Raw genomic sequence first — 15,938 nt, 5'->3', positions numbered from 1 at the left:
TCGTTATGGCTAGTAGACTTTAGCAGAACTTTGACTCGTTATGATGTATAGTTTGAGGAGTTTGACAGTAGCAGTCTGCATGCTGAGCGATCACATCAAGACTCACGGCCGAGGGTGGCGTAGATTGAGGGGAAAGGGTAATTATGAGAATTGCACAAGGCTACTTTACCAGAAGTACGAAGCGAATACAGGTCCATAGGAGGCAAATCACATTCATAAGAGACCTTCGTGTGTCATTCTGATTCTACAAATACGACTATGTTGATCATACACTTCACTGGTGTCTCGAGATGGTTCTGTGTGGCCGATCATTTAGTATCACGGCTGGTTTCAAGAAGTTCACGATCCCAGTTCACAATGTGCATCACAATGTGTCCTCATTTCCATAGTCTTGGCTTCTCCGTATCGATAATCGGCGTTTTAGGGATGATCTGCGATTGTTTCCGCTCCTGTGTGCTTCCTGATCAGATTGAGGCGGAAGCAATCGCTTACGCTGCATCTGTTCTGACTGTCAATCTTGATCTTGTCAAAGTAAGAATTTTACTGACTGTATCTCATTCTTCTCTTCACAAGTGATATGTCCGCCGACGGATCTGATAAGGGACTTTAGTCTGGCTAATGTCAATTTTTCGTCTTCTCGAATGAGCGCAATGACCAACCTATCGACATCCGATTCGCTGGCGCCCTCTCTCAGAGTGAACTTGGGTATTGATCAGATGAGTTACTCGTGTTTTGTTGATTGAGAGGCACGCGACTCACCGTGTGCAATGGCATCTCAAAGTTTTTCGGCAATTATTCAGAGGGTTGCAAAAGCACTATGCATTCAGATAGAGAGGCAAAAAGGGATTGAAAGTATCTAAGACCCAGCAACGGCATTTTATGGTGGTCGGTCACCATGATATCATATTGTTGCCTCTATACATCAGACTCCATTCAAACTTAAATCTACAAATTGAGTGATTAACGTTGACTGCTGATTCACCTCGTCTTCAAATCTTCGTGTTCTCGATAAGTTCGTATCGAGGGCATCATGCTCCATTTCGTATTCTAAATTGTTATCTCATGGCCGAGAGAACATGACATGGTGGCAAAGAAAGTTGGCCATCCGATATCGACGCTCCTTGATCGACGGTTCATCGCTACGCTATGCCGCCATGATTATTGAAAGCTTTCAAAAGCGGAATTCATTATGAATGTTCAATATTGTGCCAACAAAATTGTACATACTCTCTGCGATCTTTCGGGGTAACACTTGGTCTAGATCTGACCTATTGTTAGTAGGACTTTAGGTTCAGTCCGTCTTTGATGCGGAAACCCAACACTTAAAGCGTGATTTTCCATTCCTCTCTCAATCATTTCCAAAAGTTGCCATGCAGCTCAAAATGATAGCTATGAAAGATCCCTTTCGAGGCTAGAGGAGCTCTGCTATAACTATGTCATCATGTCACAATGTGGCAACTTCAATGGTCGCCTCATATGTTAATTAGTGTTCAAGACATATCAGACTTTTATATGTGTGATGCCTATGGTCTCTCCGTACCTCCGTTTGTATATGCCTGTGTTCAGAGTCCACCTCGTTCCCGGTTTGTCCCGAAAATATATTGACGCGTTGCACATCGGAAAGACAGCGAACGCCATCATAGCTCCAGCAACAGAGAGAAGCTCACCAATTCTCTTAGCGGTTACAAAAATAGCACTCCACGATCAAGGGTACACGAAATATATTCACATTGACCGCAGGGAAAATTCAGACACCTGTACGCCGAAGCCACAGCAAGCATCCACACAACCCTTTGCGACACTAAGCAGAACAGCATCCACAACATAAAATTACACCAATCTATTCCCGCTATATCCGCCATTCCTGAATAGCTGACAAAGACGAGAGTTAGTGCGTTCTGGTAACTCTTGGCGTGTAGCGGTGAATGGGTCGGAAAGATCTCATCTTACACTTGGCGCTTTGAAGGTGACTTCAGCAATGACCAAATCAGGGTCCCAGATTCCAGACAGTTCAATTTTTTCGCTTGAGAAATTTAGAGTATTAGCCGAGATAGACAAGATGTGGATGCCGATGAGCACCAAATTTAGCTCAGGGTGCTCAGGGTTCGGGCTGTCATGCAGGCTGACGGATCACTTAGTCTGTATTTTGTCAGACACTAAAGAAGCTAGCTGCAAATCATGCAGGTGCCGACGTTCGTGGCGCATGCCAGACAAATGATTAAGTGACGCTTATCAACACTCATCTCATGCATATCGTATTCGGTGGCGCTCGTGCTTTCTGAAATTGGGGGGCAATTCTATCCGTCAGAGCTACGACATCAACTCGGGCGCTGACCTTCGGGTCTTGGAGGACCATGAGGTGCCATCAAGGTCACATCGAAAAAGTTATTCCCAATCGTTTTGTCGCCTCTTGAGTCCTGTGAATGTACTTGATCTTGAGCAATAAGATCGAACAGTATGAAGAATACCCTCAAACATAGACCTGCCACCGATGAATTGGTAACTGAATCGCTAGAAAGATACATTTGATTCCCATCAAAAAAAAAGTCTCATAATAACTCCGTATCAAGTTTTGGAAAATTCTACCTATCATGTCGATTCTCCCGAGGAAGTGGTGAGAGACTCGAAGTTGCCATAACCTTCCCAGATATGTGATAGTTCGCATTTCCATATTCACGTTTCTGCGAGCCAAGAAATCCAGTGATCAAAATATAGCATCACGGCAACGCCGAGAGTAAGCAGCCCGGGGGTAAATCACTCATACCTTAGCAAGAACTTAGCAAACACTTTGTAAGACTCACCGATGCATCTATAGAGCCAAGATGGCATAGTGCTATTGTCAGACTAGGTATAAAGAGGAGAGCATTCCCGAAGCTTTTCATCAATCATCCAGGAACAATTTCAAAATTTTAAAGACAATCACAACTGTTCAATTCTTTCCACAATGTTCATCTCCAGAGCAATCCAAGCCGCGGTCCTGCTGGCAATCTCTCTGCCCGTGCAAGCATGGAACAGACTGGACAAAGACAACGCGGTTAGTCCATTCATCGCAGCCTCTACCAAAAAGAAAATAGCAAGGCTAACACAACCAGGCCCTCCTCGTCATTGACCACCAAGTCGGTCTAGCTTCCCTAGTCCGCGACTTCGGTACCAACGACTTCCGCAACAACATGCTCGGCCACGCCGCCATCGGAAAGGTGTTCGACCTGCCGACTGTCCTGACCAGCTCCTCCGACGTCGGACCCAACGGTCTCCTGCTCAAGGAAATCGTGGAGATGCACCCCAATGCAACCTTCGTCCACCGTCAGGGCGAGGTCAATGCATGGGATAATGCCGATTTCCGAGCCGCGGTCCGCGCAACGGGCAAAAAGCAGCTTATCATTGGCGGCATCGTGACTGAAGTTTGTAAGTCGTTCTATGATCCGTGGCGTCTGGATAGAATAAATGTGCTGACGAAATAGGCACTGCATTCCTGGCTCTTTCGCTTATCGATGAGGGATACGAGGTCTTTGCGAATACTGATGCTAGTGGAACTTTCAATGAGAGGCTTGCTGATGAGGCGAATCGGAGAATGGAGAGGGCGGGTGTTACTCTGATGGGATTGTTTGGGATCGTCTGTGATCTGATGCGCGATTGGAGAAATACTCCTGGTCTGGACCAGCTGCTGCCTTTCCTGGATAAGTAAGTGCTCTTACTGATTTGGAAATGAGATTTGCTAATGCTTTCAGATACCAATTTGCTTATGGATTGGTTGCTCGTCACCATGCTGGTGCTATTGAGAATGGCACCTTGTTCCCCGTTGAGAAGCTTCTCATCTAAGCTGCTGCAAGGATCATTTGATTCAAATAGTCAACTCGGTGGGGGAGGAGGGTGGATGAGAGATATGGTATGAAGGTCCAAGAAGTGGTGGGGCACGGAGTATTGGTATGATGCTGGTGGTGCTGTAAAGATGTAGCTTTATCCTGGTCAATGAAACATTCTACATCTTTGAAATGGAAAGAAATACCTCGAAATAAGGTCCAAGTATACTGTTGCGCTTCTGAGGGTGTCAGCATAGCATGTTGAGGGCATCGCGTGTACCTAGTGGTCTTGAAAGACACATTCCTTTCAGATGAGACCAGACTGAAGAATAGTAGATTAGATAATCATAGCGCACGAGTTCAACTCCAGTACATGGCTGTGGTAGGTATTGCTTTTTGATTTTGCGAGGCACCTCAAGGGCCGATGGTTCTAATACGCAGACTCGCTGAGGAGAGCTTTGAATGAAATTTGAATTTGCAATATGTGCAAAGAATAAGAGTATTCACATGGAGGTAATAGTTGGGTGTTGGAAATGGTTCTCGGAGTGGCACGGGCGCCCTCTGCGAGGTCCGAACAGAGTGTAGCAGTCTGTTCGACCGGGGTCGAAACAATTCGACTTGAATGGTTTTCACCCGAAGCAGGGTAGATGTGATGACGTGGCACGCTAGGTCGTGTCACGATGAAAACATGGCCGCGACAATGGGCAAGAACTTCGAACTAGATGTAATCATATGATACTAGCGATAGTCATGCGAGAATGTGCTGAGCTCGATCGACGCTCCGTCGGGTCGGACCCCGCAGCATCAGGGTTGAGCATGCTAGAATCATGTTTGGAGTCTATTGGCACATCCCAACGCTCATATGTCCTCTGTTGTTTTTCACTGAGAAGGTACTGTATCGTCTTCTCAATCCATTCCCAGCCTTCCCACTCCGCCTCCGGTTCTTGTGGAACAGGAGTCGTCTTCATTGAAGACATGGCTTCTAGGTCTGAGCCGGTCTCACTACCTTGCCAAACCCAGCTGCCATCGGTAGTCCCTTGCATATCTCCGGAGACGTAGGCGATCATCTCCTCATCGTTCTCTATGTTTAGGGGTTCGCCTTGACGAGCCCGGACGATGAGGGTCCGGAGAAAGAATGCTATGTACCTTCCGCAAGCTGCATTGACTGAGCGGGTATCACCAACGGTTGCGCTCGCTTGGATACAAATTAGAGCAGCGGTATATTCTTGTCGGTATAAGAGGAATAATGCGCAGCGCCAAATGTGTGTGCAGAGGAGTGTACCAGCGCAGGAAGCGAACAGTGGTCGCCAGTCTCCTGCGCTGTGGCGGTCACGCATACAGCGGGACAGGATGTTTGCAGTGTCAACTGCCGTTAAAGCACAGAGGTCGCGCGCCGCGGATCGATCGGCGCTGGAACAGTAGGGGGAGATGTTGTGGCGGTGGAGAAGAAGACGGGCGTTTTGGAGGTAGATGATGGGCGCTAAAGAGCGAGGGTCTCAGGCTTTGGTCGCCCTTTGGAAGAAGATCGACTGGGAAGGTGCCGAGGCATGTGTTGAAGTGGCGTTCAAAGGTTTCAAGGGTTGCAGGGCTGATGGAGGTGGATCGAAGGGTTCGAGTAAGTTGACCGATTGAACGGACGACATGAATCGTGGCGAGCATCGGGGTGGTTTGTTGGTCTTGACCATCTGGAAGTTTGCCGTCTTCAGCAAGGTATTGGTCGTCCACTGGGCAGGGAAGGTCGATATCGCAGTCCTGATCATTTATCAAGACAGGTTTGCCCATCTCCAGAGCAAGTAACCTGCAGATGTGTAAGCATGAGCAGTGTTAGTACCAAGGGTGATTGCACTAACCTGTCCCAAGTGTATAAGCCCCACCATAGACGCTTTCGCATCTCGCCTTCAACCGGTGGCCATGGCCCAAGGTCAATGTGAAGTCCAATTTCTTGAGCCACACGCACCGCAGATCCAATCCACACCCAACTCGCTGATCTTGAATTCACCTCATACAGAAAGATGCTGACAAGCAAAGCGGCGCGTGCTCGGTTGAGGTTGAAGTTGTCTTGCCAGACGTCTATAATCCCAGAAGACAGACGCACGAACTCTTTCCCCTTTTCCTCCCAATCGGGCTCCGTTGTGTGGGCAGTACCACATGCAAAGACTCCGAACAGCACTGCAGCCCATTCGCGGGACACACCCAATAACGAACCTTTTCGATAAGTCTCTTCGTACTCTGTCGTGAAAGAAGGCCAATGCAAGACTGGTAATATTGAGTGAATACAGTTATAGTACTGGCCAAGTAAATGATCAGCAACGTCTTTTGGTGGCAGCGCCGGCGCATCACCGGTGACGATTGATCGCCATCCATGTTGTTGGTATGGCGTAGGTACTTTCAAAATGCCGCGACCGTGCTGACGGAGATTAGTCCGCACCTCAGATAATTCCTGGAAAACAGGTGCCCTGGGTCGTCGCGAAGGCTTATAGTCAATATCGGGAAGCTTGACGCCTGGCAGGGAGCCAGTCTCATCCATGTCCATCATATGGTCTGGGCGCATCATACCTGAGCGCGCATGGTGCAGCTGCGATTTCACGTGTGCGAGCTGCTTCTCCAGATCCTGAACCTGCTTAATCGAAGACATGCGCCGATTTGTCTCCTTGGTGAATTGGCACCGGACCTTCCGGTTGCTGCATTCGGTGCAGCTGGTCTCGTCGGAGGCGTCGCATTTCACTTTGCGCTCGCGACAGGCGTCGCAACTCGGATCCTTTCTACGCTGACGATAGGCTCTTTTCTGCTGCTGCAAAGAACTCGGCCCGTGGCCGTGTCCGACCGGGCTGGTCTGGTAAAGCGAGGGTCCTGGGGCCGATCCTAGCGAGGCATCAGGCAGGCCACTCTCCGCAGGCGACCCAGACGCCGACTCGTAGAAATGACCAAAGGGGGATGTAGAAGGACCCGGTGGTATTTGATGCGGCCCTTGGGGCATCGGCTGAAGTAGATGGGACATGCGCATTCCGCTGTCAGGTCTACTCGGCGGGGCGGAAAGCAAAGACCCAGCGGGAAGGAACGCGCCCGACGTCACCGACTGCACCGGAGGAAGCTCGACAGAGCTACTCGTGGGAATTCCCGGGCGAAAGTGAGATGGCTGCATTTTGGAACAAAGTACTCCATCCACAGGATCCACCCCCTGAAGCAGAAACACCCAAAAGAAATCGCCCCAGAAGAGGGGGTGATGAATATGGTTTCAAGGTCACGAAAGCCGCGAAACGATCAGCCTAGTCATATAATCGATGAACAGACGAGATTAGGCACTATCGCCACAGCGCACTCGAGCGCATTCGATCACTTGAATTTTCAGGTACCACACCAGATTGAGCTGGTCACTCGCGGGCCTGGTCCAATGAAGCCATCGTCGATGCAATAGAGAGGGCTATTCAAGACGGGATTGGCGGGTGGAAGACAGACGGGGAGAATAATCGAGAACAAACAAATTAAAAAAGAAAAAAAAGAAAATAAGAGCAAAAAGGTTAAGAACGACCACGGGTCAAGCCACGCCAACAGACGCAAGTCAAGTCAAATCGGAATCGTGGAGATGCAAATGCCGAGGTTGGGACAAGAAAGCGGCGAATTAGAAAGATGATTGACTCCAAGAACCCAAGAACTTCGTGAAGACGATCGACGGGATTGCAGATGCAGATGGGTTGAGAAGAACACAGATCGCAAGTGCCGTGAAAAAGGAGAGGGAGAAGAAGGGAAAAATAAAAGATGCGCCGAACCAGATCGACGACGAAAATGAGATGGTATTGGGATCACCGTTCCCAAGGGCTCCATCAGGGTCCCGTATTGACGACCCAGAGATCGCGGAGAACGAGGACGACCAGGCTGGATTTAGGAATCTTCAGCCGACATGACACCTGCGCTTCGGGCGGGTCTAGCCCGACCATCTAGTTTAGTTTCTATCGATTGCCTTCCTCGACTCTGACCCTCGGTGACGAGGCTGAAGCTATCATCTTCCTCGTCCTCTCTCCACTGAAGGTCACCCTCATTTGGGGTTCAGACCTCTAGCCCAGCAATCCCGAGATCGGCAAGAGACCGTGTCGATGGATGCCTGAAGCAGTCGAGAAGGTGCTTGGCTTATTTGGATGAGCCAGTCGCGGCAGCTGGAGTTGAGCGCCCGACGTCCACACGGGCCCACCGTCGGGAAGCCTGGTATTCGGTGAACCTTGTCCGTTGCGTCTTTCTCGATCCGGAGAAGCGGTACCAAAGGTTACCCTAAATGGAGTCGGCAGAGGGAGCGGTGCTCCACTTGGTTTGGGAGCACACTCCCTTTAAAGGCCGTGACAGGAGGTCTTAGATCGTCCGCAGGGGACGATCGGCAAAAGGGAACTGGGCGAGAACCCTCAACTGGACTCAATTCCACTTTCCACTTTCCACTTTCCAAGTTCCAGGTTTCAAATTTCAATGCTTGGCTACTTTCATGGCTTCAGTGGCTTCAGTGGTTGGCATGCGATCACCCTAGCCATTTCAACTCCTTGATCTACTAGGCTCACTGGGGCTTTTTGGGGAAGATGATGCTCTGTCCAGGGCAAGTCTCCATAAGATCAAGAGGGAAAGCTCAACGCGAGTGAACGCGGCATGGGCCAGCAAGTGGCTCCCCCCCTTACACCTGGGACGTACGTACGACGCGGTATGTGGGATGAAGATCTCGGCGCCCGCCGTGCCGCTTAACGAAACCCTCCCTTGGCCCTAATTTGATCCCAAGCCCCGATGATCGACTCGGAAAGCATGCACCGGACCACATGGAAACCCAGGCCGGATACTGACCCGGACAGTGGAACCTTGGTGGCAACCGTCTTCATTGGACGGCCAATCTTTGCTCTTTTCTGTCCGCCGGAGTCTGTCCACGCGTCTGATAGCCCCCAATCACCTAGAACTCGAGGTCAAGTCTCTTTGTGGTCTGTGTCCGCAATTTGCATTCGTACCTGTCCCAAGCCCCTTCCCCAATTGCTTTTTCTCAGTCCGAGTTTCATCCGTCCTCTGCCCGGGCTATGTCTCAACTTTATCTCGAGAGTCAGGTCAGGAGAAGGCTTGAGTCCGTGCGCTCCACGAGACTCACTGCACGAGTTGAAGCTGAGCGGGCTCCACATATGTTAGGGAGTCAAGTACCGTAGCAAGGGCTTGCGCGCCGGAATACCCAGGGGTCGGATAATTCCTCCAGAACCAGTACTCATCATGAAATCTCATATGCTTGGCATACATATACCGGGACCTGAATTAGAAGTCACAGGTCAGAGGTCACAGGACTTCTAGTGTCGACAGCAGCGGCAGAGAGAATAAGCACGGACAGTACTGCAGTAGTCCTCCTCCTCCGCCCCCGTTAGGCTACTTCTCCGGTATCCTCGGCCCACGCCCTCTTTCACCCTTCACTCATAACCTCCGGAACGTCCTGCGATGTCTGACCCGTGACACTTGGCGCGCAGATCAACCAACAAACCCTCGCCGTATCATTTTCCCCGTACGCTTGCAGCTGGCACACTTCGGGTATCTGACAAGATGTATTGAAATTCTCCAGGTACAACCCTTCGACTTACCAAGTTCAACGCCCTACATGAAACCGTAGTTCGCATATTGATTGTATGCGTCGTTGCCGATTGGTCCATTTCCAGCCCCAGCCTCCTATTGCTGCTGCCAAGTAAAGCACGCTCAAGCGTCGTATCTCGATCTCGGGTAGAGCCTTGACCCGCAATCATTAGGGGCTACGCTGGGTCGCGTTGGTGCACTGTGCACCGGGCAGCGCCTCTTCTAAGAAGTGGATAGTTCGGCCGAGCCGTCAGTTCTTGCCATTTGCCTGCCAGGCGCTTATGACAAGATCACGCAGTGTTGTCGCGCAGGTCGTTGAACCAAATATCTACCAACATTCGGAGTCGCCATGCCGCCCAGTCGTCAGGAAGCGCACAATCAACCAAGTCCACCAGTCTTGGTGTGGCTTTTGCTCAGCGACGCCAATCACTAGCAAGTCTACCTATGACACGTAGTCGCGCCCACCGATTGCTACTTGGTACTAGCTGACCATCGACCATGAGCCCCCCCCACTTTTAGAATTAGCCTCACGAGGACAATGAGTCTAGGGGAGATCATAGATAGCAACAAAGACAGTTTGTAACCGTAGGCGAAGCCGACAAAAACCAGCAAACCCAGCGAGCAGCGGAATCCTATTGCGCACTTTTTGTGTCTGCGGTCGAGTCTATTTTTGCGCCCCACAGCGGGACAGCGATCCGAGCAGATGAAACGATTCCGACCAGCAACCGAGGCTTTCCGATTTGTTCTGCGCTGCCAGTTCTGAGACCTGCCACCCGTCTATCTGAGACCGGAGCACTCCGTGTGCTAAATCGCGGGAGTCTCAGATTCAACGGTTGCTTGGCTTGATCGATGACGTCTAGATCGGACTTAGCAGGTTACGCCAGTTAAGCGAATGTAATTTATTTTCTATATTGATGGACTGGCGCGTGTGTTGAAATCGGTGGTTTCCATTGATATTGGTGGCCTGAAATCAACGTCGACTTTCTGAGGGCGTTATTCATGGTGCACCGGATCACCAACCCATCCAATCCGAATCCGGGCAATGGCCCCTTGGTGTCATGAATTTGGAAGAATATTTCTGGTCCATCTTTGCATTCTCAATACCAATGTTGATCTGCAGCTGATTACTCTCGAACTGCATAGGTTCGTCGGAATTTCTCGTCCACAAAAGAAAGGTAGTAGGTTCCAGACGCAAGAGCTTCAATGCTCCCAGTAGGAGTGTAATTCTTCTGCTGATAGGCTTTTTCGCGGACACGGCACATCTGAGTTTGATTAGCTGGAATTCCCACATCTCACATCAGCTTGTGGCTCACCTCATCGTAGAATTCGGGGGAAACCTGGTGCCGGCCTGCCAACCGCTCAAGTCGATCTTAGCCGCGATGCCACTAACGTCACCAACAACTCGCAAGCTGAACAGCGTGCTCGCCAATCCACTTCCAAAGCTGAATACTCCCACACGGCTGTTCATGAGGCTCTCGCTGGGCGTGTTGCTGAGCAAGCTGACTAACCCCGAATATACACCAGCGGTGTACATGTTTCCGCACATGGTCGGGACAGTCAGACTTGGCTGTACGCGCTGGTCAAATCTCTGCTGAGATAATTTAATGAAGCATTTCTCAAGAATCTTGTCATCGAGAGACCCTTCATGAGTTTGTTCCCGAATCGCAATGGGCACATTATCCTCCCTGAAGAGAGGATTCTCGTTATCTGCCACAAAATCATTATACATCAACCGCGCATAAGACTTAGAAACAAGCTTGCAATTTGGCGCATGAAACACAAAATAGTCAAACTCATCCAACGGTATATCCAATACAGTCCTATCAGGACTCTTCTCACGCGCACCTTTCTTTTCCCGATACCGCCGGTAACACCCATCGAGCGCCTGCAAATAACATCTAGACGAGTAGTGTCCATCAACAAGGGGATATTCAGTCTTGAAATCAGGCTTATAGAAATCATAGGCATGCCGCATAAAGGATGCCCGCACTGACTCTAACAAAATTGGTGCCTCGGCACCAATTAGCATGGCTATGCACCCGGCACCGCCCGTAGGCCGTGCAGCGGGCGTGTTGTAGAGAGCTATATCGGACATGACAACTATAGCGTCGCGACCGTCCCAGGAAGATGACTCGATCCAGTGCACGGCGTTGAAAAGGGCGTTTGTGCCACCGTAGCAGGCGTTGTAGGTGTCTGCGCCTTCAATGTCGGGGTTCGTAGGAAACAATTGCATCAGCACCGATTTGCAGGATTTGGCTTTATCAAGCATTGATTCTGTGCCTACTTCTAGGCGGCCGATGGTATTTGGGTCGATGGTGTACTTTTGGAGGAGGGAAGAGACGGTTGTTAGGGCGAGGGAGTAGACATCTAGTCTGGAGGTTAGTATTAAGTTCTGAGAAGTAGAGTGTATGACTTGTTGATGAAAGTACAAGTTTATAGGCGATGCGTACCCTCACGATCGTCACAGAAGCTCATGTTCGTCTGTCCTAGCCCGATGGTGTACTTTCCAGTACTGGCACCGAGGAACTTCTCCAGGTCGGATTGAGCAACATACTGGCAGCAGTGTTAATTTGCTTCGGAAGAAGAGCTTTGGATTGGATGGCCATACTCGGCTGGGAACGTAGATTTCAATGGCTTTGATGCCCACGTTTTGGGGAGGCATATCTGCTGTCGTTTCCAAGTTTGAGGGTATGAACTCGGACAATAATCAACTGAGAGCCTTCCTGGTGCGAAGCCTCCTTCATACATTGCCTTCCCACAAAAGAGTGATTCTCCATGTTTCCAACTCAGTCCCAAAATTGTCCACCCCTGTGGGCCTAACTCTCCAAGATCATCTCCATAGCCAATACTATATCGACATGCTCCTGCCCCCAACTCACGAGCGAGATTAGCAACAGGAATAGGCAAGTTCCGCTCGACCGGTATGTAACAACGACACACAGAGTGACATCGTCGTTGCCTGATCGGAGGGTCGGGGCCAGCATTCGTGGATATACACTGTAGATTGGATCCTGCTTCATTCCAGGAACTTTCGGTGTTGGGCGTACAATAGATTCCGAATTCCGAGCCGAAAGAAGGCCACTATCGAGGGAATGAATTATGTGTGTTAGTTGAATTCCGATTGCGGTTTTGACCTTGTCCGTGGGGTGGCCCGCTGAGCTGAAGACAGCGTATCTCAAGAGCGTGCATGTAAATGACTACCGTCTTCATGGGTATTCACACAATCCAGAAAAACTCCAAGACCTGGGAAGGGAATTTCCGGTAAGTCAAATATATCAAATTAGAAACGAGAATAGCAGTTTTGAATAACCCGCCACAACTCCCTACCAACGCCATCATCCAGCCACATGCATCTGTCTTCCAAAACATCTCCTCCAGAGGTATTACAGCTGATCACTGCTTCCGCTGCGCCTCATACTTCTCCACGATAACTTCCACAATCTTTCTCAATCCCTCCATTTCCTCCTCGACTGACATGCCGTGTGCATTAGGGTCAATGCTGCACCCGACGTAGACAGGCTTCTTGGTCCGTCGAGCAACAATTTTAGCCACCCGTGTCGTGTACTCAATGCTTGATGCAGATGTGTAGATAGTGGTGGCTATTGTCGAGTTTGATGATGTCCGCTGGAGAAGAGTTAGGTAATGTTTCATGACGTGGTTGTAGATCAAAGGGTATAGGTTCAAGCGGAGATAGAGGGCTGGTATCAGAAGTAGTACATGGTTCGTATCGCTTGAAGTAACATGGGCTGCGGAGGGAGGATGTGTAAGGCAATATACAGAAAGGGACAATGATCGGGGGATCCACGGGCATAAAGGCCAAGCACACTTAGAGTGCCGAACACTCTAATCTGCAGGTGTGAATAAAGAGATCATGAATACATGAATTTTTCTTACGAATCAAGCATCAGGGATAGCCTGGCTATCTGGACCCAATGGACAGACAGAAAGGCTGAGCGGTGCAATCAACCAAGGTCGAAACTTACATCCGGCATGGCATAAACAAAGCTCCCCAGAGGCTTGACAGTCCCAGCCGAGTCACCAGGAGTGGACGTGGTCAAGAATGCCATAATGCAATGATCCAAGAAGGTTAAGTGCACATGTCCCGTTGTATGTAAAGCTCTGGGCAGGGGAAATGAGAGCTGCTGCGGTTTGAAATCGGGAGTCACTCGCTCCGTCTGAGGCACTTCCGGGCCCGCAGTTGTTGCCATGATTGATTGGGCCGGGAGAGTCGAGCTAGTTGATGGATTATCTCAAGTGTCGATATGGGTGTTGCGCGCAGTGAAGCTCAGGGCGAAATGATGTTGAAGATTCAAGTCCCCGCGGTGCGGCAAACAACGGCTCCACCAATCCCACCTCAACTTTGCCCGCACCGCACAACTCATCTTGGATCTGCGCTCTCCACTGACTCAGCAGAGCTCATGTATCCAAACCTGAGAGATACATAGCTCCTCGTACTCTAGTCATGACGGACTCACAATCTTCCCAGAATGAGGACGAGCGCAGCTGGCAGGGCGATTTCGACCCATTCGCTGACCCCGATGAGCGAAGGGTACTGTTTGCTGCTTTTGACTCTTTCCGGTGAGTGTTAAGTAGATTGTTTATACCCGGCAAAACAGCCCAATGAATCGACATTACTTTCGTTGAGCTTTGATTAGGGGCTGACTGTCTCCAGGCAATATCGTCGCACGGCGCACCAGAACACTACTCATCGCCGTCGACAAGCCTTTTACTCTCTCCCGTCAGAACACTGGCAGATGCTATCTGAGCCGCCATTCTCTATCTTGGATAACTTTAACAAGGTAGATGATGCGATCGATGCCAACGCTGAGCTCGCAGACAAGATCCTGGACGTAGGCCTGGAGTCTTTCGGTCTCTCTGCAACTCCTGACAAAGAGGATCCGACACAGAATTGGCATGGAACAGCCACTTCATCCGACGTCAATAAGGCGCACTCGACGATCCGCCAGTTTTATCGAGACTGGAGTGCCGAGGGACGCGTCGAGCGAGAAGTATGCTACGAACCCGTACTCCAAGACCTCCGCACCGAATTTCAGGCTCGACGGGATGCCGGCGAAGAGATTAAAGTGCTCGTTCCAGGCGCAGGGCTGGGCCGCTTAGTGTTTGACATCTGCCTGTCGGGATTTGCAGCTGAAGGCAATGAGATCTCGTACCACCAGTTATTGGCCAGCAGCTGGATACTGAACCACACCGAAGGCCCGCAGAGCCACAAGCTCCACCCCTTCGCGTTGCACTTCTCTAATCTCAAATCTCGGGGACAGCAATTGCGGAGCGTTCAAATCCCGGATGTGCATCCGGCCACCGCTATTGGAGAGGCGATGCAAGCCAACCGGCCTGTTGGATCGATGTCAATGTCGACAGGTGACTTTGTGGTCGTGTACAATGAGCCCAGCAATCGGCAGACCTTTGATGCCGTGGCGACAGTTTTTTTCATCGATACCGCACCCAACTTGATTCGTTATATTGAGGCGATTCACCATTGTCTCAAGGAGGACGGGCTGTGGATCAATGTGGGACCTCTATTGTGGCATTTCGAGGATAGTCATCCCCGCAGAGACGCCGATGGGGAAACTACAGGAATTGGGGAACCAGGCAATGTGGAGTTAACAGAGGAGGAAGTGTTGACCCTGATCGAACGCATGGGCTTCAAGATTGAGGCGCGGTCTGACGATCGGCGGCCGTGCGGCTACATCCAGGACGGCGATAGCATGCTTCAGAACATTTACCAGCCATCGCATTGGGTGGCACGGAAGATGAAAGTGGTTGGAGCCTGAAGGCCGAAGGCGAAAGGCGAAAGGCGAAAGGCCCCCAATTCATCCCCAGAATACCGAGTCCAAGATATCTTGTGCCCTTAGACAGCGTGGTTGGGGGCCGAAAATGGGGAAACAAAGCGAATCGGCGGTTCAGCAACGTCGCGTTCCATGGCTCTAACAAAGAAAACATTCAAACATTTAAACATTGACGATTCGAGGTTCTACTTCCCGATATCTAGCTCGGTTGCCTGTACTCGACACTGTAGGTCAGTGAAATCTCAGTTGTAGAGAAGGTTCATCCCAGGATCATCATGATCTCTCCGCCCTGACTCCCCCTTCAGCGTCTTGACTATAAACTAAACCCTTTACATCGTCAGCCTCAACTGGATCTTCGATCCCCTCTTTCCCCTTTTCTTCTTTCCATTCGAACTATTCCACTATCTCATCTCAATCTTTCTTGTACCGCAAGGCTTACCCGAGCTGACAGGCACCGATTTTCCTTGCTCCACACCGTCTTGTCTCGTATTCAGCCTTGTCTCCCTTTCCCCCCCCTCCTCTCTCCCTTCTTTTCTTCCAATTTAAATCTCCCGGCGCTCGCCGCATATGGACCTCATGAGCTCCTCGCGATTCAAGCTCCCTTTCAGCAGACGTGAAAAGCCGAAAGTACCGTCCCCCGCTCCCAGTACCGTCATTCCCCCTCCCAGCGCCTCGCCCACCACCTCCCACACTTCGCCGCCCTCGAATCGCAGCTCGTCCACGACTAGTTTGTCCGTGAATAGCCATCAGCCGCAAGCAC

The 15,938-nt window shown here is 50.4% G+C and overlaps 5 protein-coding genes across 5 annotated transcripts; 2 read left to right on the top strand and 3 right to left on the bottom strand.

Annotated features, from left to right (window-relative positions):
• Positions 1-2,944: 2,944 nt before the first annotated feature.
• On the top strand, positions 2,945-3,819 carry N7477_002263 (putative isochorismatase family hydrolase; the record flags this gene model as incomplete). Its single annotated transcript, XM_056963926.1, has 4 exons — positions 2,945-3,034; positions 3,093-3,405; positions 3,462-3,681; positions 3,729-3,819. 4 exons carry the CDS (start codon positions 2,945-2,947, stop codon positions 3,817-3,819), a joined length of 714 nt encoding a protein of 237 aa, XP_056823879.1.
• Positions 3,820-4,528: 709 nt separating this feature from the next.
• Positions 4,529-6,942, bottom strand: N7477_002262 (transcription factor domain-containing protein; the record flags this gene model as incomplete). The annotated part of the gene is made up of 4 exons (XM_056963925.1): positions 4,529-4,995; positions 5,140-5,280; positions 5,426-5,598; positions 5,651-6,942. 4 exons carry the CDS (start codon positions 6,940-6,942, stop codon positions 4,529-4,531), a joined length of 2,073 nt encoding a protein of 690 aa, XP_056823878.1.
• Positions 6,943-10,495: 3,553 nt separating this feature from the next.
• erg13A (putative hydroxymethylglutaryl-CoA synthase) lies at positions 10,496-12,033 on the bottom strand (the record flags this gene model as incomplete). The annotated part of the gene is made up of 5 exons (XM_056963924.1): positions 10,496-10,633; positions 10,685-10,708; positions 10,762-11,738; positions 11,822-11,924; positions 11,980-12,033. The coding sequence occupies 5 exons, from the start codon at positions 12,031-12,033 to the stop codon at positions 10,496-10,498; spliced, it is 1,296 nt and encodes a 431-aa protein (XP_056823877.1).
• Positions 12,034-12,764: 731 nt separating this feature from the next.
• Positions 12,765-13,579, bottom strand: N7477_002260 (proteasome assembly chaperone 4 family protein; the record flags this gene model as incomplete). The annotated part of the gene is made up of 2 exons (XM_056963923.1): positions 12,765-12,995; positions 13,355-13,579. 2 exons carry the CDS (start codon positions 13,577-13,579, stop codon positions 12,765-12,767), a joined length of 456 nt encoding a protein of 151 aa, XP_056823876.1.
• A 254-nt stretch (positions 13,580-13,833) lies between these two features.
• Positions 13,834-15,163, top strand: N7477_002259 (carnosine N-methyltransferase family protein; the record flags this gene model as incomplete). Its single annotated transcript, XM_056963922.1, has 2 exons — positions 13,834-13,949; positions 14,044-15,163. The coding sequence occupies 2 exons, from the start codon at positions 13,834-13,836 to the stop codon at positions 15,161-15,163; spliced, it is 1,236 nt and encodes a 411-aa protein (XP_056823875.1).
• Positions 15,164-15,938: the final 775 nt, after the last annotated feature.

Source organism: Penicillium maclennaniae (genome assembly GCF_028827695.1).
Source record: "Penicillium maclennaniae strain IBT 15551 chromosome Unknown utg000003l:1.0-5670915.0:1.0-5674809.0, whole genome shotgun sequence".
NCBI lineage: Eukaryota > Fungi > Ascomycota > Eurotiomycetes > Eurotiales > Aspergillaceae > Penicillium > Penicillium maclennaniae.
The sequence above is the reverse complement of the archived record's forward strand: the minus strand, read 5'-3'. Positions and strand labels throughout refer to the sequence as shown.